Here is a 23464-nt window from a genome sequence, read left to right as displayed (position 1 = left end):
CTCTCTGGCTGCGGCCCAAGCTGGCACCAGCTCTCCTGGCAGCTGCAGCGGCACACGGCTGGCTGCTCTCCGCCAAGGCTTCCTTCCCTCATCTGTACGTGTGGGCAGCTGTTCTTCTTTGCATCCCTTTTGAGGTAGGAAACGAGGCCAGATTTTTTTAAAATTGGAACCCAGCATTTTTTTAGGGGAGAATCTTCCCGTCCATCTCCTCGACTGCCGTGGGAGTTTTCCACTGGTAACTTGATTTGATGTCTTCGCCCCCCTCCGCCCTCACGCAGTAGTTAGCCAGGCCGTCCATTTGCTCACGGAGCAGGCCAGAGAGATCAACATGGACCTTGTTGGCTCATACAAAGTGTGAGTTGGAAAGACACTTAAAGGTCATCTAAACAATCCTTGACAACGACTCAACCAGCACACTTTGAAAGTGTTTGGTGACTGGGAAGTCACCATTCCCGGCAGATGGTGCTGTTGATTTACAACTCTTGCACCACAGAAATCTCTGAGCTGCACAGAATCTGCCTCCTTTACGTTTGGACTGGCTGATTTTCCTTCTCTCAGCTTCCACTGCAGAGAAGAATTTGCAGACCCCTCCCCTTCCTCCTCCCCGCCTCCTCTTTGGCAGGCTCGTCCTCCCAGCTCCTATACGGCTTCCTTGCAGGGTTGGTGTTCAAGTTCCTGGTCGTCTTGGAAGCTCTCGCTACCTCTCTCTTAAGACTAGTGCCCAAAACTGGAGAAGAGTGACCGGAACATCCCAAAATGCAATGGAACTATTGCCCGCCCTCCCCCCCCACACCTCCCCTCCCCCATCTGGCTGCAGTGCTTCTGCTAATGGCATTTGGCTTCTCAGCTGCCGCATCACCCTGCTTGCCCACGTCCAGCTGGAGACCCCAGATCTTGTTGTGTGCACAACCAGGCCTTCTGACGCTTCGGCTTCTTCCTCCGCAAAGGATTCAGCACCGACCTTCATCCTCCTGGGTCTGGCCCAGTGGCCAAGCCTGTCGAGATCACGTTGTCCTGTAAATGTCTTCTGAAAATGCCCTTCCCATCTTGGGCATTTTGTGGGAGAGCCTCAGCTGAGGATTCGCCGCCTCCCTCTAGAATGACTCAGAGACCGGGTGGGCAGCAGGGATGGCTCATTTGCAAAACCACCCTCGTGCCCATATCTGCTTGAGAGGATTGCCAATCTGAGGCTCTAACTGAGCTTGTGCCAGGTTGCCATCTGCCTCTCGAGTTCGAATTTGGCTGGGAACAGATCCTCAAGATGGTCCGTGGGCTGCTTCAGAAGGGGCAAAGCCGGCTGCCAGCCTCGGCCGCGTCCACCAGAGGGCGGCAGAGTCCTTTGGAAACCAGTTACTAAGCAACGTGGCTGTGGGGGGGAGGCACGTGCCCTGTGCATGTCTGCACAAGAGCACCTTGGCACACACGTGGCTCCAACCCAGCCTTGCCGGCCGTGGCTGCTCCTGGCAGATGCTGAACGGGTGTCCTCCCCCTGCTTCCCTCCTGTATTTGAACATAGATCGCAATCAGGCCTTTGGGCTGGCTGGGTCCCAAAATGGAAGTTCTCCCGACATCTCTCGGGTCCAAACTGCCTGTCCCGCTGGCGTCGCAGCCCCTGCCAATCCAGAGTGCCCTGGGGGCCACGGAGAGGGGGGCGGAAAGGCACCCCAGGCTCCCCTTGGCTTGCTTACCTCTTCTGCTCAAGGTAGAATGGAGGCCTCCCCCCCCCGCTTGACCTTTAGAGGTCAGATTCAGGATCAGGACCGCCAGCGCTTCCCACCTTCTCAAGTCTGTCTTTGGACCTCTCCTCCCCCCTTTCCCCCCACCCCCTGCAGTGTGCTGGCCTGGCCACAGCCTGACTCCTGCCCCCCCCCTCCGTGGCAGCTGCCTCGGGTTCAAGAAAGAGGATTCAGTCCACGCCTGTGACCACCACTGGCCCCAGCTGCCCCTCGGCTCATCCTCTTTCGGGGTGACACACCTTAAGCACCTGCCCAGCTGCTCCCTAACCACAACTCCCGTGCGTGTGTGTGTTGCCATTTGTGTGTTGCACCTGCTGCCTTCCCCTGATTCTCTGTCCCGCCCCCTTTCCAGGCATCCCCCCCCCATCGCTTTCCCCGGCACTTGGCCCCGATTCAGGGGGCGTCAGAAGAGGCAAAGCGCCACCAAAGCCTCACCACAATGCCCTGTAGGAGGACGGGGGGGAGGGCAATGGGTAAAGCTGCCCCATTGCCTGCCCCCCAACTGAAGGCTTTGCCCTGTTCAGTAACACCCAGAGCCTCCTCTTGCGGAAAGCACCTCCAGGTGCATTAGGCGTAGACAGGTGGTCCTCGACGTACGACTGCAATTGAGCCCAACATTTCCCTTGCTAAGCAAGACGGTTGTTAAGTGAATTTTGCCCCATTTCACAGCCTTTCTTGCCACGGTCGTTAAGTAGATCGCTTCAGTTCTCAAGTGAATCCGGTTCCCCCATTGACTTTGCTGGTCAGAGGGTCGCAAAAGAGGATGCGACCTCCTGGGACGCTGCAACTGTCGTAAATATGAATCAGTGGCCAAGCCTGTGAATTTGCATGACGTGACCCTGGGGGACGCTGCACGGTTGGTAAGTGTGAAAAACGGTCAGAGGTCGCTTTCTTCAGGGCCGTTGTAACTTCAAACGGTCACTAAATGAACGGTTGTAAGATGAGGACTACTTGTAAGGCCCCGTAAAGCCCGGACATAGCTTGCAAAAGGGAAGCTCGGAGGGGCTTCAGAGCAAAAGACGCCCCGGCAGGTGGCTGTGAGGCTACCAGGCAGCCACAGTCAGGTGCACCCAGCACGCCGGGAAACCTCGTGCACAAAGCACACAGCCGGCAGCCCTGGCGACACAGAGCAAGGGGAGGGCAGGCCCCCTCCTCCTGCGCCCCAGGAAAGAGCCAGCCAGGTGTGCCGCAGAGCCCATCCGACACAGAGCCCATCCCTGACCGACACGGCAAAAGAGGCCACCCGGCTGAGCAGGCTGGCAGGACCCCCAGCCCCTCCCTTGGGGGCCCAGCAGCAGCCGGGAGGCAGCGCCCAGAAGCTGCTCGGAGGGCAAGAGGCTGTTCTGTGGGGATGGAAGCAGCTGGCAGCTGCTCCTCCTGTTCTCCTCCCTTCCAAGGGTGGGGCGGGGGGCACAACGGTCTCACGAAGCAGGGTGGCAGACTGGCTGAAGCTCGGCAGGGAGAGGCCAGGGCCCGGACGAAGGCCCAGCTGCCTCCCGCATCCACCGAGGCTTTGTTAAAAAGGAGAACAGAAAAAGGCCACTTTCCCGTAGAGGCTTCAGACAGACCTCATGGGGCCGAAGGTCTCCCCGAACCCCTCTCCCCCGCCTCATTTCCCAGGGGGTGGAGCAGAGGTGAGCGGGGGCTCCTGGGGGAAGGCCTCAAGCCCAAAGTGGTCCTAACAGGGAGGTGGACAGGTGGGGCTCTCTGGCCAATAGCAGCACCCACAACAGGGGCGCTCATCCTTTCACCAGATGCCAGGGGGTCCCAGTGAGGGCCTTTCCCATCAGTGCCCCTACCCCACCCGTGATGCCTCGGCCACTGGTGCTCTGTGCCCACCGTGCCCCATGGAGAGCTGCCCTGAGCCAAGCTCGGCCTGCATGGGGCAGCTAAGCGTTGCCGCCTCTTGAAGCGATGGCCAGCAGGGCAGGGGCTGGAGAGCAGGTTGTGAGGAGGTGGGGAATGGACCTCCCCCCTTCCCTCGGCTGTGCCAGTCCTGGCCGGGAGGGGGGGCGGCTGCTTTCGTGCAACCGGAGCTGCCCATCTCCCTCCTGCCCTCACCTGGGGGGGGCAACACGGGATAGAGATGAACGGGGAAGACGCCCCGAGGAGCAGGACGGCCGGGCCAGGGGCTCTGCGCTGAGAACGTAGGCGGCTTCCCTTTGGCCTGGGTGCTCCTACCAGCAAAGGTCTCAGCCAGCCCAGCCTGGCAGGCACGTAATTCTGCCTGGAAGAGGCTCCTGGTACTCGCAAGTTGAACTTCCGCCTGCAGCCTGTCCAGAGAACCCCCGTGTGGCTCTCTCCTTCCCCCAGAGACCCTTCGGGCCCTTCTCGGTACTTGGCCCTGGCCCCTCTTCTGAGTGCTGCTATTGGCCGGAGACACCCCCCCGTCCACCTCCCTATTAAGACCCCTTTGGCTTGAGGCATTCTCGGCCTTCACCCCCTCCACGGGCTGAGTTGAAAAGGTGCCAGGAGAGCCCACTCACCTCTGCTCAGCCCCCTGGGAAATGAGGCGGGGGGGAGGTTCGGGGAGCTCTTCGGCCCCACGAGGTCTCCCTGCAGCCCCTTCAGCCTAGAGGGGCCATGGTGGTCAGTGCCTTCTGGAGCCTGGCATTTGATCCTGGATCCAGGCCATGGTCTGCTTCAGCTTTAGTCATTCCTCCCAGGCCAGGGGGCCCCTGTTCCGCCCCTGGAATCCCCGTGACAGCTGCCAGGCCCTAGAGCGGCAGCTGCCACATGCCAACCCTGGGCGAATTTCTCCAGCCCCTGCTGCTTCTGAGCTCCCGGGCTTTCCTTGCCAGGCTAGGTGGCATTTGCAGGGCTAGGAGGGAGGGGGCTTGTCCGGCCAGGGTCGATGGGGTTTTCTCCTTGGTTCTCCCTTGACCGGGCTTGATTGTCCGAGTAGCCGAGGGCAGCACTGCCATTTCCCAGGCTTCAGGTCAAGTACAGATCTGCACTATGAGTTGTACTTTTATTCGCTGGGCACTCTTGCGTGTCTGTGTCTCAGCCACCGACTGGTTCACATCAGGTGCTGCCCATGGTGGAAGGGTTTACAACATCTGCTCTTCAACAACAGCCCTGCAGTGTAGGGCAGCCTGAGTGCCCAGGCTGGTGGGGCGCGGAGAGGCTTTGAGCCGAGGCCTGCAGCTGAAGGAGAGCCTGGCTGCCCCATGAGATCAGACCCGGCCCTTCCTGTTCTGCGCAGCCTGGGCTTCCAGGCAGGGACCTCGGGGTCCCTCCTGCTGGCCTGCCCAGCTGAGCCACGTCTTGGGCGGGAAGGCGCCCCCAGCCGAGCCAGAGGAGCAGAAGGCGGGGCCTGCAGGGGCCCAGGACCGCCCGCCCGGCCCTTCCGGCGCAGGAGGTCCGGCCGGGGTCTCCAGGCCGGCGGGCAGGTTGGCAGCGGCTGGGCTGGCACCGTGCGGGCGGCAGCTGCCGGCTCCTCCTCCGCCGCCGCCGCCTCCGCTCCGCCCGGGGGAGGTTCGCGCTGCCATCAGCGGCAGCCGCCGGGATGCGCCCAGGATTCGAAGCGGCTCCCGCCTCGCCGTGGGCAGGGGGAAAGGGGGGGCGGGGGGGCGCCTCCGACGGCAAACGGGGAGGAGCCGCCGCTGCAGCCGCTTGTCACTCGGGCTGCTCGCCCTGCCGCTTCGCCGGGCCGCCAGGCGCCAGCTGGGCTGCTGCGGAAGGAGGCGAGGGAAGCGGCGCGCTGCGGGCCTGGTCAGCGGCAGCCCGGTCGGGCCGGGCCAGGTGAGCACTCCGGGCCAGCCACCTCCTCGGGGCCCCGACGGCGCTGCCGAGCCCCTCTCGCCCAGCCTCGAAGGCGGCGGCGGGGGGGGGACAGCCGGACGAGCCAGTCCTCAGCCCGCCCCCGGCTCCGGGTCCCGGCAGCGCAGGCGGGAGGGTGGGCGGCGGGCGGGGCAGGCAGGCGGGCCCCGAGAAGAGCGGGAGCCGCGCGTGGGTCTGGCTGTCGCGCGGGGCGGCGGGCAAAGCGCGCGCGTGGGCGAGGGCTCCCTCCCCGCCGCTGCTTTCCCTGCGCGTGTCCTTCTGCTCCGCGGCTGCCCCCGGACGATGCGGCGCCTTCCCTGCGGGTCCCCCGACCGGCTCTCGCCCCTCCGAACCCGCCGGTTGGTTTTGCGGCTATCGGGGCCGGTCGAAACTCTCTCCTGCCGCTGCGGAAGGGCCTCCCAGGTGGGACGCGGCGTCGTTCTTGGCCTTTATGGGGGGGGCAGGGCACGATGTCCCTCGGCTGGCTGGCGTGAGGCATCTCCTGGCCGCCTCCGTTGGAGCTCCTGCTAGGAGCTCCAACGGCTAGGAGACTTTCTGCGGGAGGAGGGTGGCCTGCCTCCGGAGCAAAAAGAGGAGCTCTGATTCGCACCCCCCCCTTTCCCCCGCTCCCTCTCCTCCGGACCTCGGGAGAGCCAGCTCGCGGGCGTCGCTGTCGAACCGCAGCGCATCCCGGAAAGGAACTGCGAGGACTGGAGCAGCAGCTCCCCCCCCCCATTACAAGGAAAGCCCAGGTCAGCCAGCCCCAGGGGGAGGAAGCGTCTGCCTCCCCCAAGACTCCGCGACTGCACCGGCGAGGCTGCTGTGGGGGAGGAGCCAGTGGCCCTTCTCGGAGAGGCTCCGGGGATCAGGTCCAGGGGAAGGTTGAATGAAGCCCCCAAGGAGTCTCAGGGCAGAGCCAGCCTTTGGCGCTGAGGACCCCCACCCAACCACCCACCCACCCACCGGGAGGCTCTTGATCTGGTTTCTGTTGGAAGCTCCCTGGGAACACCAGCCAGAGGATTAGATGTAAGCGGAAAGGCAAAACCGGTGGAGGAGAGACTCTTGGTGGGGGGGGGGCTCCCCAATCACCTCCCTCTGGGATCCCTCCCAGGAGCCTCCAGGCAAGTGAGGCAGGGACCCTCCTGAGCTGCATAGTTTTAATAGCAGAGGGACGAGCGGGGGGGGGGGCGCTTCTGGTGTAGAAGATCTCTTATACTTGGGGGGGGAGCACACTCTGGGGGTTGAAAACACTCTGTGCATGGACAGCGATGCAATGCACTGCCAGCCTCAGCAGCTCCCCCCATGTGATCCCTCCTGCCCACCGTTTGGGAGGAAGAGGCAGCATCGCATTTTCGGAGGGGCTGAAGCCAAACGGGCCCTTTGCAGTCCCCCTCAGGCTGCTGACATGGGGTCCCTGGGGCCCTGTTGCTCGGTCTTGGGCCTCCTGCCTTGGCTGGTTCTGGCCAGGTCAGAGAGAGCTTGAGCAACGGCTTCCCTTCCTTCAGGCAAGCCAGGCCTGGGCTGGCTCTGCACAATCAGGCTGACAGAGAGAAAGGCGAGGGCTCGTCCTGTTAGCCCCAGAGGCGTCTGGCTCAGTTCAGTGTGGGGCTAGCAGGAGGAAAAGCTTCTGGGCCCACCAGGCCATGGACTTTGCTGCCGGGGACTGTTCTCGTAAAAGCTGCTTTGGATGATGAGAAGAGGGGCTGATGGCTTGTGGACAGTTGGGCCTCGGGGGTATGAATACAGATGGCTTTCCCCCCTCTGGAGTCCGAGCCAAGGCCTGGGGGCACGGCTGTTGGGGAACCCCTGCTCTCAGTCCAGTGTGGAGGTCAGAGAGTCCATTTGGACCCCAAGATCGCCCCCGAGAAGCCCAGGCTGGCCGATTGGGGCACCGGAGACAAGATGCGGCTAAATTGAGGTGGGGGGAGATACAGTCCGGAAGCCCCACCTGCTTGGCGGGGAGGGCGGCTCTTGTCCTCCAGTCCAGAGTGGCCAACGAGCCGCCCAACAGCTGCGCTAGGTGGGCCAGATGCTCTTATGCAGATGTTTAGATGATCTCTAGGGAGGCTGGCTGGGAAACTCTGGGAGCCCCCCCGTCTCCTAACAACGGGGGCTGAGACCCCCTTCTCCGAAGGGTGATTGATGAGAGTCTGCTTGAGTTGCACAAGACAGTTTGCACAACTGCACAACCCGTCTTTGGTTCACATCATCAGCCGGGATGGCTTTCCAGCTCGATTCGTTCTGTCTTTTGCAAGGCTGGCTTAGCACGTTTTGTGGATTTTGGCAACACACCTAACAAGGCCCAGCAGGTTTGGGCGGTTGTGGGGATGGAAGCCGAGTGTTAAGATGCAGCGGGAAGCAGACCCTTGCGTGGAGCCATCCCGGGGTTATTCGTTCGGCCAAAATGAAATTAGACAGCCTCAGTTGAGCATTTGGCATGTCGTGGAACCCCCAAAACTGGGATAATTCAGTCATCAGATTTATTGATTTGGGTGAGCCCTGATTGGCCAACTTTTAACATTTTCGTGATTAGCAGCTGATGTGACTTCAGTTTATTTGAGCCTCTCGTGAGTCAACATGCAAGTCAGACAGAAAACGGCCTCGGCTCCGTTCAGCACAGGCCGTCCTTGACTTACGGCCACACCTGAGCCCAAAATTTCCGTGGCTAAGTTAGACATCGGTTAAGTGAGTTCTGCTCCATTTTACAGCCTTTCTTGCCACAGCTGGTAAGTGAGTCGCTGCAGCTGTGAAGTGAGTAAAATAGCTGGCAAGTGAATCAGGCTTCCCCTGTCGGCTTTGCTCATCGGAAGGTGGCAAAAGGGGATCACGTGACCCCGGGCACTGCAACTGTCATAAAAATGAGTCAGTTGCCAAGGGTCTGGATTTTGACCATGTGACCATGGGGGGGGGGCTGCCACAATCATGTGAAAAATGGGCATGTCCATTTTTTTCAATGATGTCATAACTTTGAACGGTCACTCCATGACTTGTTGTAAGTTGAGGACTGCTTGTGTCCAGCTGTGGAGCCATCAGCCAACTGGCTGGATGGGACTGCTCAGCCCGTCAGGCTCAGCCCTGCAAGAGGCTCCTCAGCAAATGCAGCTCTTCAGCTGCAACTGAGGGGGGGCCCACCCGGCCTTGGATAAAAGCCCCCCACCATGACTGTGCTGGGACACAAGCTGCCTGCTCCCTGACCCGCCCCATGAGGGAGATGGGCAGGTAAGAAGTTTGATATATGAATAAACAGAGATGATCCAAGGCCTGGGGGCTGAAGCATGTGAAGAACGGTTGCAGGATTTGGGTATGGCCAGTCTAGAGAAAAGAAGAAACAGGGGTGACAGGATAGCAGCCTTCCAGTGTTTGAGGGGCTGCCACAAAGAAGAGGGGGGGTTTCACGTGATTCTCCAAAGCCTCTGAAGGCAGGACAAGAAACAAGGGATGGAAAGTGATGAAGGAGAGAAGCAACCTGGAATTAAGGAGAAGTTTGTGCTCAGTGAGGACAATTAACCAGGGGAACAGCTTCCCTCCAGATGTTGTGGCTGCTCCATTACTGGATGTTTTGAAGAAGAGGCTGGAATGGCAGAGGGTCTCCTGCTTGGGCAGGGCTTCGGATCAGAAGACCTCCAAGGTCCCTTCCAACTCTCTTATTCTGTTAAATAATATAAATAAATAAATAAGTAAAACAAACGCTGCCTTAGGGCCCAAGCCAGGCTTCTGGTCTTTGCACACGCTGAGGTGTGAAACGGTGGTAGTGGCGCCAGCAGTGGAGTTGCCACACGGCCTTACTGGGCACACAGCAGAGCAGCACACAGATTCCTGCCTGCCTTGGTGCCTGGCTGGCAGCAGCTATGCCCACAAGGCATCCGGGTCCAGCCAGAACGGCTCCTTTGGGGCTGGGCTGTCAGCTCCATCGGCTCCTGCCTCTTCAGCTGTCGCCCAGCGGTGCCCGGAGAGGGAGGCCGGGAGATGCCAGCTGGCATTGGAGCCTGTCGCTTCACACGGCTCAGCTGAGCGGCTGTGACATCCGGGAGAGGGAGCTGCTTCTCCGGGCGGGAGCGCCCAAGGCCGGCTGATGCCCCCCGTTTCTCCGCCTCCTGAAAGACGGGCTGGGCCCCCAGACCTACCTCCTCACCGGCATCCCTCCCGGGTCTGGCCAGAGTGCTCCAGCACGTCCAGGGGCTGCTGTGGGGTCCTGCCCCAAAGGATGCTGGGCACGTTTGGAGCCACATAGAAAGGCACTGATGGGAGAAGAACAAGGGGGGGCCACATGGGGGCGCAGAGCTGCGGGGGGTGGGGGAGGAAGGTGCCCAGGTAGCTCAAATGGAGTGAGTGAGCAAGAGAGGCGCCTTTTAGGAAAGGGCCCAGCCCTTCTCCACCCCCCCCCCCACACACGGAGGCTGGTGGGAGCTCATCTTCGTGGTGGAAGGGGAAGGCTGGGGCGAAGACAGCCTTCTCCTCTTCCTCTGTCCACGGGGAGGGGGCATGGCTGGGACTCCTTTGCCATTCGGTGACCTCTGTGTGTGTGTGTGTGTGAACGGGCTTATTGGGAAGACTTTCCTCTCAAGGCAGCCCAGCCCAGCCGACTGGAGAGCCTGGGGGAGCCTGCACCCTGATTCCAGGACCCCCTGCCCCAAAGAGGGCCCTAATGCCACCGCTCGTGTGGGCAGGGGCTGCCCCAAGGGCCCAGCTCCCTGCACTCAGCTTGTCTGCAGAGGCGAAAGAGAGAGTCTGGAGCGTCTCAGGGCAGTCCGGGCTGTGCGGAGGGGCAGGAAGTTCTGGGAAGAGCTGCAATCTGAGCGCTCTTTCACACGACACCCTCTGCCAGAACCCAGCAGGGTTAACCTTCCCTTGGTTCTGAAGGTCTTCTGCAGTCCAGGCCACTCGAGGTTGCGGGCAGAGTCAGCTGCGGGCCAAGAAAACGCCGGAATTACGGGAGATGCCGTGGGAAGCCTGGCGACCCCCTTGTTTCCCTGTGGGACGTTCCTCCTGGAGCCCGGCTGGCTGAGCGGCAGGATGGACAGCTGGCGCCGGGGCGGGGGAGGCGGGGCTCAGTGGGGTTTAGCCCTTTGGGGTTTTCCTATGACCTTTCTTGCCACAGTCGTTTAAGTGAATCCCTGCAGTTGTTAATAACCCGGTTGTGAAATGAATCTGGCTCCCTCCGTTGCTTTTGCTTGTCGGGAAGTTGCAAAATGGGATCACGTGACTCTGGGACGCTGCAACCGTCATAGGTACGTGTCAGCTGCCAAGTGTCTGAGTTTGGATCACGTGACTGTGGGGACGCTGCAACGGTTGTAATTGTGGAAAATGGTCCTAAGTCACTTTTTGCAGTGCGGCTGTAACTTTGAACGGTTACTAAATGCACTTCTGTAAGTCGAGGACCGCCTGTACTTAGCATCCAGGTTGCCACAGCCCAACTGGGGGGGGTCCCTTCCCCAGAGAGAACTGGGGTTGCAGGCGGTGCCGAAGCCGGGCAGAGGGTCCCTCTCTGCCCCAAAGGATGCGGGTGCCCATTTCTTAAAGGCGCTGCTGGCCGTCATCCAGGCTGGGGCTCTCCAGGAAGGGCCGAGAGGGATCCCCGGGGACCCACCTGTGGGACGCCGGAGGCTGGCACTCCCTCTTGCGGCCTTTTCCAGACTGGCACGAAGCTCGGTTCTTCTGGTCTCAGCCAGCAAAGCCCCAAAGCCCCCAGCTGCTCTGGCCCAGGCCTAGGCAGGCCGAGGGGGTTGGTCTGGACCCCCTTGGTGGGCCTTCTTCCCCCTCCCAGCTCACCTCAGCCTGGTTGGGAAATGCCGCCACCTGCCAGGCTGAGGAAGAATTCACGCCTCGTCTCCACTTGCTGGAGGGGCCTCACCTGCCTCCCTCTGCCTCTCTGCCTGTCACGTCTCTCCCACTGGGGCTGCGTCCCCCTTGGGCCTGCAGGATCTCCTCGGATGGCTCACTTGGGTCCTCCAGGGCTGGGGGAGGCTGGGGGCCTGCCCCACAGAGCCCCTTGTTCTAGATGTAAGAGGTTTCTCTGGCCAGTTGAGAGCAGCCAGGCTTCGGGGTGGGCACCCTCCCTCCCTCCCAGAGTGGCCCCGCCCATCGCCCCTCTTGCAAGGGCGGGGGGGGGGACCAGGGGGTCAGGCCAAAATGGCTCAGCTGGAGGAGCTTCAGTTGACAGGTGTGCGACTGCCTAAGAGTGCCAGAAATTGGGGGAGGGGAACGTCCACTTGCTTCAGTGTCTGTAGGGTGGTGGCCACACATCAGTTTTGGCCTGGGAGCGGCTGCTGTGCTGCCTGTGTGTGGAGGCCCTGCGCACTCGACCTTCACCCGCTTGCTTGCAGCCTGGCTTACCTCCCTGCCTCGCCTCCTCTGCCTCCACGGCCCCAACGCGTGTCCTAGTTGCATCCCTCTTGCCTCGCTCATTCGCTCTGCCTGCCCAGCGCACGGAGTGCCCCCCAGGCCTGGTCCTGGGCTGTGAGAAGGAGACGCCACTCTCTGTCTCCCTGGCATGAGGCAGCCCCCTTGCCTGCGGCTGGCCAGGGGAAGGAGGCCTCTGCAGCGCCCTCCTTGCGGTGGTGGCTGCCAGACAGGGTCCTCGCTCCATCTGTTTTTCTTTGGGGGGGCCTGGGAGGGGGGTCAGCTTTGGGGGTTCCCATTCTGCTGAGCAGGTTATCTTTTATTACTGGTCTCCTCCGGGGCTCGGCTGGTTTTGCATTTGACTTGCATGTTTTCAATTGTGCATGAATGTGTGGGGTGCACGTATGAGGAGGCAACGGGGCAGATGAGGAATTAACTCTTTCCTCCCCGGCTGCCTCCTGGGGACAATCCTTGCTGCGTCTGAAGCTGGTGGGGGCTGGGTGGAACCTTCCCAGGACCAAATAGGGAGGTTCGCGCAGAGTCCGGCTGACCCTCCCCCTCCCCTCCCCAGGTGCTTCCTGCCCGCGGCGAGACTCACACCGAGGCCAATGTGGGAACTCCTGCCGCTGCTGCTGCTGTGCCTGTCCCCGCCGCCGGGCCCTGCGATGCCCCTGCCCCCTGCCCAGAATGAGTCCGGCCCCTCCCCGGCCCCGCCTGCCACCCCCACCCTGCCGCCCACCCACACCGAAGCCCCCGCCCTGCGGCTGAACCTGGGGCTCAACTTTCAGGTGAAGGTGCTCGGCCAGGGGCAGCCCCACGCAGGGTCCCTGCCCCGCAGCCAGCCGGACGCCCCCGCCCACTCCCCAGCCGAGGGGGTCTCCGCGGGCGCCGGCCAGGCTGCAGAGCCCGTCCCGGGTTCCACGGCCGGCCCGAGCTCCACCCCGGCGCGCGTCCCTCCGGCCCCCCGGCCCTCCGCGCCCCCCGCCCGGCCACGGGAGCACGGCAGCGAGCTCGGCTTCCAGGTGGAGATCGGGCTGAGCGCCGGGCTGAGCCAGGAGGCGGGCTCGGTGCTGGGCGGCGGCGGCGGCAGCCTCCTCCCTGCCCTGGCCGACGCACTGGGGATTGCCAGCCAAGGAGGGGGCCCCGGTAAGTACTGCTGAAGACTTGGGGGAGGGGGCGGGGGAGGACGCGCAAATGTCTGTCCTGGAAAGGCCGAGCCAGGGCACGTCCGGCGCCGGGGAGCCCTGCGGTGGCCAGCGAGGGCCCCCGCAGAAATGGCTGGAGCTCCGCCAGGCCCTGGGCGGCGTCGGCTGGAGGGACAGAAGAGAGAGAAACGGGGCCGAGGCTCTGGCCAACTCATCCTGGGGGAGAGGGTCCCCAGCCCCCCTGCTGATCCCTTGCACGGGGTGGTCCTTGCTTCTACAGGGCTCTTTGGATTCACCCTGCCTCCGGAGCTGTGGAAGCCCCCGGAGTGGAATGTCACCGGCAGCCCCGTGGAAGCGTCTGAGGACCCCCACCCCACTGCTGAAGGGACCCTAGGGCCAGGTAAGAGTATAACTGGGGGGGGGCTGCCATGCACGGGGCAAGGAAGTTCTGCAGCCCCACAGCGGGACACCTGGCCGGGAGAGGGAGCCAGAGATGGCAGTGAGATTGGTCTCCTCCTGGAACGTTTCTCTGGATTGGGACGGTGGAGCAGCCAAGGGTCCTTTGGGCCACCCCCCCAGGGCCCGTCCTCCACCAGGGTTCCCTCAGGGGTCCCCCGGAAACCTTCCTTGGTCTGGAAACCAGGCCTTGGATGTCTTCCAGTCACTTGACCTTCCTGCAGGTTTCCCAAGGAAAGTGCTTTAGCAGTGACTATTAACAGCCCTCAGATTTGCTGAGGTTTTTGAAAATAATTCGTATTAAAGCATTTTTTGTAAAGTTAAAAGATTAAATAGTTAACAAACAATGGAGAGCAAAGGGAAAATTAAACCTCAAAGGAGGAACTTCCGATCTTCTCTACAGCAGCTACGTGCTTAAAGCTCCCTCCTCCCTTCTTAATTAATAGTGGGGTTCCCTCTCTCCTTTATTAGTCGGCAATTCCACAAATCGCCAGTTCATTTTTACCCATTTTAAGCAAAAAGTCCGTTAATGTGTTCTGATCTGTTATAAAAGTAAAAAAGAGGTGAATTTAGCCATTTCTGCAGATTCTTCACCCTCCGTTCCTCCATTGTGTGCATCCTTGTCTTCTTCTGTCTTTGTGTGTATATTAACTTGACTGCATCCAGGAGCCTCTTCCAACTGACTATCCATAAGTCCTAGTAAGCGAAATTCTACTGATCAGTTTTTAAAACTCTGAATCCTCATTGCTTTTTCATAACTCCACCTTACATGATAAAATGTCCCTTCACGCTTTTTTACATTTCCAAGAACAACGATAAGAGGATTTTGCTGGGATTTCTGGCAGCGAAGCAAATGCACCTAGATTACCTGCTCCCTCAGTTGCTTTGCACCCGTGTAGTTGTGGGAGGGGGCTGCGGGGGGGGGGCTGCTCACCAGACAGGAATTTCCTCAGGATGTTCGAGCGGGACAGACATTCCCAGGAGCCTCCAGGTGGGGGCAGAATCCGCTTGAAAGCTTCAGAATGTTGGATCTGAATTCTCAAGCATGGAGGATGTGGGATCTGGGGATGTTCCTGCCCCTAATTCTTCCCTGCAACAATGCCAGAGTGGGAGGGGCTGTGCGTGGGTGTGCAGAGAGGAGAAAGAGGGACAGAAGAGGGGAGAGAGGTGGGCCTGCAGGAACCGCCATCCAAAGCCTCTTCTGCATCAGCATCAGCGGGTCTGGTCACCAGAAGGCCTAAGGGGCAAGACCGGCTCTTGGGCTGGCTGGCTGCCTTCCAGCGCCTGTCTCGCTTTTTGCCCCTGTCACCCTCAAACATTCCTCCCTGGTTTCGTCATGGATCCCGGGGAACAATTTAAAAGCATCTCTGATTGTTTATGTAGAACGTAGATTCAGCTGTCCATCTTAAGCGTACAACTCTGGGCAGGGAACGATAAGAGAACCCACAAGCCATGAAAATAGCCCGGTCCAAGGACATAGCAAGTGAGGCTCCACTTGGCATGCAGCGCCCTACAGACAGGCGGGCACACGTCCTCTTCTGGGCCTCACCCACCGAGGGAAGCAGCTGCCCTTCTCCTGAACTCCACTATAGCCCTGCTCATCCTGGGCGATGGGTGTCAAGGGGCATCAACTTCAAAACAGGCAGCCGGTGCCACCTCAGGTGCCCAGGGCTGGCAGAGGAGTGCCACCTGCAACGCTGTCACTGCAGGCAGGAGCCGTCTCGTGAGTAGCCTGATGGAGGATGGCAGCCCCTACTTGGCTGCTTCAAGGGGAGGAGAGCATCTCCCGGTGTGTCTCGGAGGGGACAGGGACGTCTCGAGTGCCAGGAAGCAAAAGTGAAAAATGCGGAGGGACGAGGCAAACCGGAATATTTGCAGCTGAGCAGGATTGCTCTGGCCTCTTCTCCCTTGAGTTCCCTGGACTCTCTTGGGGGGGGCACTCCCATGGGGGGGAGTTCTCTGACTCAACTGAACAATTGTGGCAGAAGGTTCCATGGGCTGCTTCCGTCATCAGAAGCACCTGGCAACCTTGGAATGCAGAGTCTGTTTCAGAACCCACTTTACTGGGCAGTCTCCAACATTCAGAAATGGATGCGACCAGCAAGCCTCACAAGATCCCCCCAGAGATGGGAATCTATGCTGAAAAGCACAACATCTTCCAGATCATGCAGGGCCTGATGGAAGCTCTCCTCGTGGCCCGGCCGGCCAACCCCATTGACTTCATGATAGAACACCTCAAGAAGAACAATGAAGAGGTGCCCAGGGTCTTCATCGTGGGGCCCCCGGCCTCTGGGAAGACCACCATTGCCCGCTGGATTTGTAAGCACCTCAGTGCAACATATCTTTGCCCGAAGGAGCTCGTGCACATCAAGCTGCTGAAGAGGGCCAGGGAGGCCGAGGGATATCAAACACGTGGGGAGACGATCCCAGATGAGCTGTGGGCTTCTCTCCTGCAGGAACGCTTGAGCGACGTGGATTGCGAGACCTTGGGGTGGGTGGTGGACGGCTTCCCCCAGACCAGGAAGCAGGCCCTGGAGCTCCAGACCCTGGGTGTCCTACCTCGGCACCTTGTGGTCCTTTATGCCCCGGACACCGTGCTGATCGAGAGGAACCTGGGAAAGCGTGTGGACCCTCTCACCCAGGAGGTGTACCACACCACCTTTGACTGGCCGGTTGACTTCACCGTGCAGAAGCGCTTGGTAAAGCCGGAAGACACCTCCGAGCAAGCCACCGCTCGGCGGCTTTTGGAAAACCACCGCAACATCCCCGGCATCATCCAGACATACCAGGATTGCTACAAGGCTATCAACGCCGACCAGCCTTGCGTTGACGTCTTTGCCCAGGCGCTCAGTTTTGTGCAGAGTCGTCCACGCTCCAGTGCCCCCTTCACTCCCCGCATCCTGCTCCTGGGTCCCCCGGGCAGTGGCAAAAGCCTGCAGGCAGCTCTGCTCTCCCAAAAATACGGGGTGGTCAACATTTTCTTTGGGGACCTCCTGAGGGAGAAAGTGGCTGGGAACACAGGCGTGGGCGAATTCATCAAGCCCTTTTTCAAAATGGGGTGCCCTGTGAAAGACAACATCGCTTTGCATGTCCTCAAGGAGCGGCTGGAACAGGACGACTGCCGCACCTACGGCTGGGTGCTCCACGGCTTCCCTCGTGACGTGGACCAGGCGCTGCTTTTCCGGCAGATTGGTGTTGAGCCCAACCGAGTCTTCTTCCTCAACCTGCCCACCGAGGTAGGGCTGCAACGCCTCTGCCAGCGTGCCACCGACCCTGCCACCGGAGAGAGATACCACACCATCTACAAGCCACCTGTGGAGAAGGAGGTCCACCAGCGCTTGCGCAGGCACCCCAAGGATGACCCCGTCCAAGTGGAGCGGAAGACGGACATCTACAGCCAGCAGCTGGCTGACCTGGAGGAGCATTATGAGGACTCGATTTGTCTCAACGCAGACCAAGACCCCTACACCGTCTTTGAGTACATTGAGAGCTGCCTGGTCAAGCCTTTGCCCGTCTGTAAGCTGTAAAGCCAGAGAGGTGACCTCCCGTGGCTTTGCCAGCACTGCCCTGGCAGCAAGCAGCAGGGCATGGATGGCCAGGGGAGGGCAATGTGTTTAGCAGTAATGGGAAAATAAAAATATTTTGTTTTAATGCGAAAGCCATCTCTGCCTCTTGTTTAAGAAATGCCTTGCCCCTGGGTCAGCCACGGTGCCCGGGTCCTGCAAGTCGCTGCTCTTGGTGCCCATCCCTGTCAATTGGCAGCAGGCTGGGTGTCAGAAAAGAGCCTTGTTCTGCCTTCCCTGGAAGTAAAGTTGGGCCAACTCTGGCAGGGCTGAGCTAACTTCTCCCAGTGATCCTGTGGCTCGTAGTGGCCCGTTTTGGATACCCGCCCTAGAGATTAGCCTGCTCTGACCCCTGAGGCCCCAAAGGGTTGGGCCCAAGAAAAGGGCACCTCTGTGCCCTGTCAGCAGAGCCCGGTCCAGGTGGGGCACTTTCTGTCCAGTTGACAGAGAAAAACGGGGCTGATGGAATTACAGCTGGGAGCTTCTGGCTACCCTTGCCACACTCTGTGCCCCCCAGCCCCCATTCCTAATTTTGTAGAGGGAGGGGCAGGTGGCTACAGAAAAGTGGGAGGAGTTTTCCAAAGGGGTTTGGTTCTGAAATTTGCCACGTCCCCCCAGTTAGGCTTGCCTCTGCGGACACGGCACTATTAGGGGCCCAGCTGCCACAGAGACAAGTGAGGACTTGCCCTTGGGGTGGAGGAGGGAGCTGAGCTTTCTCCCTTTGGCTGGCTGGTGTGGAGTCCTCAGCCCACCGGTGGTCTTCTGCCTGTCCAGGGCATCTGTTCCATTAGCAGAAGGTTTGCTCTGCCCTCCAACCTTGGGGGGATGGGTGCTTTGAGAGCCCTTGGGCATCTCCGGCTGGCCCTGGGTGGGCAGGCAGGGCAGGCCCCTTCTTCTGCTTCCCCCATCTCCCAATTAACAGAGTTGGAAGGGACCTTGAAGGTCTTCTAGTGCAGCGGTCTCCAACCTTGGCTGGCTGAGGAATTCTGGGAGTTGAAGTCCACAAGTCGTAAAGTTGCCAAGGTTGGAGACCCCTGTTCTAGTGCAACTCCCTGCTCAAACGGGAGAGCCTGAACCATTCCGGACAAATGACTGTCCATCTCTTCTTGAAAACCGCCCGGCTGACCTTCCATCTGAACGTAGCTGGGAGGATTTGCTTGGTTGAGCTCCTCCGTCCTTCACGGGGCATCCCCGGCCAGCCACTTAATGCAGAGGATCGCCTCGCCTGGGACGGCCCAGTCTTCAGGAACGCAATGGCACAACATAGGAGAACCAGCCCATCAGGACCGCATTGGAAGGACAAAGGCCGCTCTTTCAAGGACAGCAAAGTCCACGTTATGGACAGAGAGGACGGCTGGTTTGAAAGGGGTCGAAGAGGCTGGCTAGGTCACTACTGAACAGCCCTCTCTCAACAGAGGTGGGGGGATACGACACCACCTCTCTCCAGTCTACCGCACGGTCCTTTCAGCAGTTCCAAGAAGGCTCCACACCTATTTGCAGCACTCAGGTGACCTTCAGGACGCAGGTAAACATCTAAAGAAGGCAAACGACCAGCTGTCTGCAAAGGAATATAAATCCTTCCATTCCCCACTGTCCAGTTAGAGCTGAAGAAGCTTCTTGGAAGAGAAGCAAAACGTCTTCAGAGAGAAAAAGGAAAGTCCAGTTGCCTCCTGAAAAAGCACCTTTGGGACAAAGTCAAGAACTACCTACACTTATGATCCAAATCTGAAGTTACAAAGGCCTGTTTCCCATGCCCCCGTGATCATGTGACCACATTTTGGGCACTTGGCAACCGGCTGACGTTTATCAGAGGAGGGGTGACATGATAGCAGCCTTCCAGTATCTCAGGGGCTGCCCCAAAGAAGAGGGAGTCAAGCTATTCTTCAAAGCGCCCGAAGGCAGGACGAGAAGCAACGGATGGAAACTAGTCAAGGAGAGAAGCAACCTAGAACTAAGGAGAAACTTCCTGACAGGGAGAACAATTAACCAGTGGAACTCCTTGCCTCCAGAAGCTGCGAATGCTCCAACACTGGAAGCTTTTAAGAAGCGACTGGACAGCCATTTGTCTGAAATGGTATACAGGATCTCCTGCTCAAGCAGGGGGTTGGACTAGAAGACCTCCAAGGTCCCTTCCAACTTTATATTACAGTGTCTGCAATGATTCATAGTCACATGACCCCAATTTAGGATGTTTTTCTTGGGAACCAATGTTTACTTCCAGTCCTCATCTAAAAGCACCCCACAGCGTTTGCCTCGCAGCCGCTGCCTTCCCTTAACCCCCCCCCCCAGGGCAAAAGAAGGAGCAGCATCAAGCAAGGTCATATGACGCCCGTGATTTACGAGGCCTCAGTTGCAGTCATAGGTCAAGGACCACCCATGGCAACATCCAGGTGTGATCGTGCTTCCCCTCCTCCCTCTTTTATGTTCATGTGGATTATGGGGGGGGGGGGTCTAAGACATTTTTTTGTGTGTAGATGGGGATGAAGCCTCCATTCCCTGACTGTGAAATGGGTCCCAGTGGGTTTTTCTCGGGAAGTTCCCCACCTCCCCTGCTGCCTTGCAAGGGGGCACTCGCGTGCCCAAAGGGAAGTAAAATGCAAACAAGGGGGAGGCACTGGGGTGGGGGGTTTCGCCGCTGAGAGAGGCTGGCTCCCCTGCTTCATTTTTTTTCTGGCAATCTCGTAACTGCAGGAGGAATCCCATCCTGCAATACCTTCCCCAGAATCCTAAATGCTTGCGTCATTAACAGAGGCATCATCCCGGATCCTAATGGCCACCCTTCCTCTCTTCGTTGGCCACAGGGTTCAGGCTGTGGGGAGACCGGCCCCTTGGCTGCCCCCCATAATGCCTGAGCCGTGCTTTGAAAGAGGCCGGTGAGGCATTGCCAGGCTCTTCACGTGCCCCATCCAGCCCCATTCTGCAAGAGGGCTGGGCGGTTTTTGAAGCACGGATTCAGCCCAGCACGTTTAAGGGTTCCGGTCGTCCTGCCCGGCAGGAGCAGCAGCCAGATTCCGCCTTCTGTGGGCCGCTACTTCTGTCCCCACGGAGGGTGCTACGGGCTTTCTGTGGCTTCTGCTCACAAGGGAGTGTTGCACAGCCAGGAAAACAGGCCACTCAGCAGTGAGACCCTGAGGAAGCAGTGCCTGCATTTCCTGCATCGCATGAGAAAAGCCCATCTTCCTTCCCCTGTCCTGGCCACTTTCTGCAGAGGGACCATCGAGAGCCTCCTGTCACACAGCATCACAGTCTGGTTTGGAAGCATCCCCGCTTCGGACAGGAAGGCGGTGCAGAGAGTGGTGAGGACGGCCGAAAAGATCATTGGCAGTTCCCTCCCTCCCATCCGGGACACAGCACAGAAGCGATGCTTGAGCAGGGTCCACAAGACTGTCTGGGACACTACACACCCTCTTCACAACCAGTTTTCCTTGTTCCCTTCTGGGAGGAGGGGGCTTCGTGGTATCCGTAGCAGAACATCCAGATTCAGCCACAGTTTCGTTCCACACAGCATCAACCTTGTGAACTCCCAGGCTTCCTCTTTCCGCTATGTATTCAAGATGGACAATATTTAATATTTGTTATGTTTATGTAGGCTGTGGGTCTAAACATATGCTGTATATAGTATGTTTAGGTGTGTGTCATGTATGTGTTCACTTTGAGAGAGGGCAACTAAATTTCATTTTTGATGTGTGCCCTTGTGCTCACGGTAAACAAAATGACAATAAAGGCTATCTTATCTGTCAGTCTGGCTGCCTCTGGTCCTGGGGCTGGACTCCTACATCCCGACTGGGTTGGACCACCTCCCTGGTGGCTGCCCGTTCCTTGGGGGGCCTGATCAGCTTCTGCCAGCCTTGGGTCCCCCTCCCCACACATTCAGGAGAAGGAGGGTGGCTGCTGAGGGGCAGGCCAGGCTAGGAGCACTCGGGGGTCTGCGGGACAGAAGGGGGCCAAGATTAAAACGAAGCTGCTGAGGATCAGGTAATGGAAGGAAGCGCAGAGATGTTTCCAAGGGAGGGGGGCAGCTCCACTGCCAGCCTCCACCAAACCCTGGAATTTGTGCTGCCCAATTTCTGGACCTCTGAAGGCCCTCAGATGGCAGGCTTGGCACGGCACTAGGAAGAGACAGGGAAGGATTACAGGGCACTTGGAGACCCACCTCCATGGCTCCAGCACTACAACAGCCCCCCCTCCTCCTCCGGGACTTCCCGCAGGCTGCCCAACGCACAGATTGTGCCAGCACTTCTGCGGGGGGGGGAGGGGGGGAGCCACGGCTGAGGGGAGCCACCTTGGCCCGGCACTGCAGGGCGTGGACCAGGAGCTCCGGAGAAAAGCAGCACGGCTTTCCTTTGCCCTTTGCTGCGCTTTCTATTTTGGGGAGGGGGGGCTCCGCAAGGGCGCGCTGCGAGTCGGGGCAGGAGCGGCCCCTCCCTCCCCGGCTTACCCCTCCCTCCCTCTTCTCTCCCCAGGACCGGCGGAGTCCAGCGGCAGCCCCAGCGCCCCGCCGGGCGGCGAGGAGGCGTTCGTGGCCCTGCCTGCCTGCCTGCCCGACCGGCCCGACGCCTGCGGTTCCCCCCGGCCCGAGCCCGGCACACCCCCGCTGCCGCCCGGCGCCCCCCTCTTCGTCCCGCTGCACTCGGACTGGAAGGCGGCGCTGGCCGCGTGGGGGCCGGCCTGGGAAGCCCACGTCTACGGGGCCGGCTGCCTCTTCGCCCTGCAGGCAGCGCTGGCCCTGCTCGCCCTGCTGGCGCTGCCCTGCCGCCGCCGCCTGGCCGCCCCCGAGGCCCGCCTGCTGGGCCTGCTCCACCTGCTGCTGCTGGGGGCCGGGGGCGCCCGCGCCGGGCTGCTCTTCGGCCAGGCCGACGGGCGGCAGCGGGAGCGGCTCCCCGCTCCGGCCGTGCGGCTGCTGCGCGACCTGCCGCTGCCCTGCCTGACCTCGGCCCTGGCCGTCGCCCTGCTGCTGCTCTCGCGGCGCCCGCGGGCCAAGCTCTCGGCGCGCCCCGGCCTCCGCCCGCCCTGCCTGCTGGCCCTGCTGCTGCTCGGCCACTTCTCGGCCGCGGCCGGGGCCGTGCTGGCCGCCGAGCGGCTGCCGCTGCTGCTGCTGGCCTCGCGGGGGCTCTTCGCCCTCTTGGCCGCGCTGCTCTCGGCCGCGATGCTGGGGTGCTCCTGCCTGGCGCGGGGGGAGCCGGCCCAGGTCTACGACCTTCGGAGCGCCGCCCCGCCGCCCCCCGGCCAGGGCTCCTTCGCCAGCGGCCGCCGCTGGAGCCGCGCCGCCCGCGCCGCCTCCTCCGCCGCCGCCTTCGGGCTGCTGAGCGCCGGCCTGCACGCCTACTCGGTGCTGCAGGCGCTGGGCTACGGGCTGCGCCCGGCGCTCTTCGGGCCCTGGCCCTGGTGGGCGCTGCAGCTCTCGTGCCGGCTGTGCGAGGCGGGCGTGGGGCTGCCCCTGGCCGCCTTCGGCCTCCACCTCGCCTGCGGCTGCTCTGCCGCCGGCTGCTGCCGCCGCCTCGCCTCCCGCCCGGCCAAGCCCCCGCCGCTGCCCCGCAGCCTCCACTGGGCGCTCTCCCAGCAGGAGAAGCTGGCCGCGCTCGAGCCGGCGGTCCGCAGCCAGTCCGACTACCTCCCGCTGTGCGCCGTGTCCCCGGAGGGTCCCGTCGAGGCCCGCCCCGGCGCGCCCGCCTGGTCGGTGCTCAGCCTGGCCGCGGAGGCAGCCGACCCCACCGCCGACTTCCAGCCGCCCTCGCCCATCGACCTGCGTCGCAGCATCGACGAGGCGCTGTCCAGCGAGGGGCTCCTCCGGGGCAGCGGCGCTTTCTCCGCCTCCAGCATCCTCTCGCTGGACGCGAGCCCCGAGCGCCCCCCGCCCCGCGCGGCTTCCTGCCTGGAGCTGGGCCTGGACGACGGCGCGGCCGCCCTGCATCAGCCCGGGACCGCCACCCGGCCTTCCTCCCCCGCCAGCCCCAGCGGGAGCGCGGCCCCGGGGCCTTCCCCGAGCCGCGGGAGCTCGCTCCGGTCTTCTCCGGCTCCCGGAGACCCACTCGGGCCCCCTCCCGAGCGCTCCCGGGCGTCGGTGGGGCAACCCGGGGTGGACGCGGCCCTCGCGCGGGAGGAGTCGGCGGAGGTTAGCCGGCAGGCGGATGCTGGCAGTGTTGGCAGCGACACCATAGATTTATAACCCCCTGGACCCCCCCAGGATGGACCCCCGGCCCGAGCCTCCGCCGGTTGCCGGTGCGACGAGCGTTCCCGGCCTGGGGTCTTCCCTCCTTGGGAAGGGACGGGGGCAGGTGGGCCGGGGTCTCTGGCCCGGCGGAAGGCGCGCCCTGCCTCTTCCCACGTCGCTCTGCCTCCGCGCAAAGCGTCGAATTCTTGCCCGCAAAGGGGCCGGTTTCGAAAGCCCGACAAGCGCCCCACAACTAAGCGAGCTGCTCGCTGTGCAAACGCAGCTGCCGGGTCTTCAGCGGACCCGGTTAAA

At 61.1% G+C, this 23464-nt stretch overlaps 2 protein-coding genes across 2 annotated transcripts; both read left to right on the top strand.

Moving 5' to 3' along the window:
• Positions 1-5244: 5244 nt before the first annotated feature.
• PRRT4 (proline rich transmembrane protein 4) lies at positions 5245-23167 on the top strand (the record flags this gene model as incomplete). The annotated part of the gene is made up of 4 exons (XM_083365409.1): positions 5245-5480; positions 12409-12983; positions 13263-13382; positions 21465-23167. The coding sequence occupies 4 exons, from the start codon at positions 5245-5247 to the stop codon at positions 23165-23167; spliced, it is 2634 nt and encodes an 877-aa protein (XP_083221535.1).
• LOC310642719 (adenylate kinase 8-like) lies at positions 15526-16965 on the top strand (the record flags this gene model as incomplete). The annotated part of the gene is made up of 1 exon (XM_083366606.1): positions 15526-16965. One exon carries the CDS (start codon positions 15526-15528, stop codon positions 16963-16965), a length of 1440 nt encoding a protein of 479 aa, XP_083222732.1.
• Positions 23168-23464: the final 297 nt, after the last annotated feature.

This window comes from Vipera ursinii, assembly GCF_947247035.1.
Source record: "Vipera ursinii genome assembly, chromosome: 6".
NCBI lineage: Eukaryota > Metazoa > Chordata > Lepidosauria > Squamata > Viperidae > Vipera > Vipera ursinii.
This window is presented reverse-complemented; position numbering and strand designations above follow the sequence as displayed.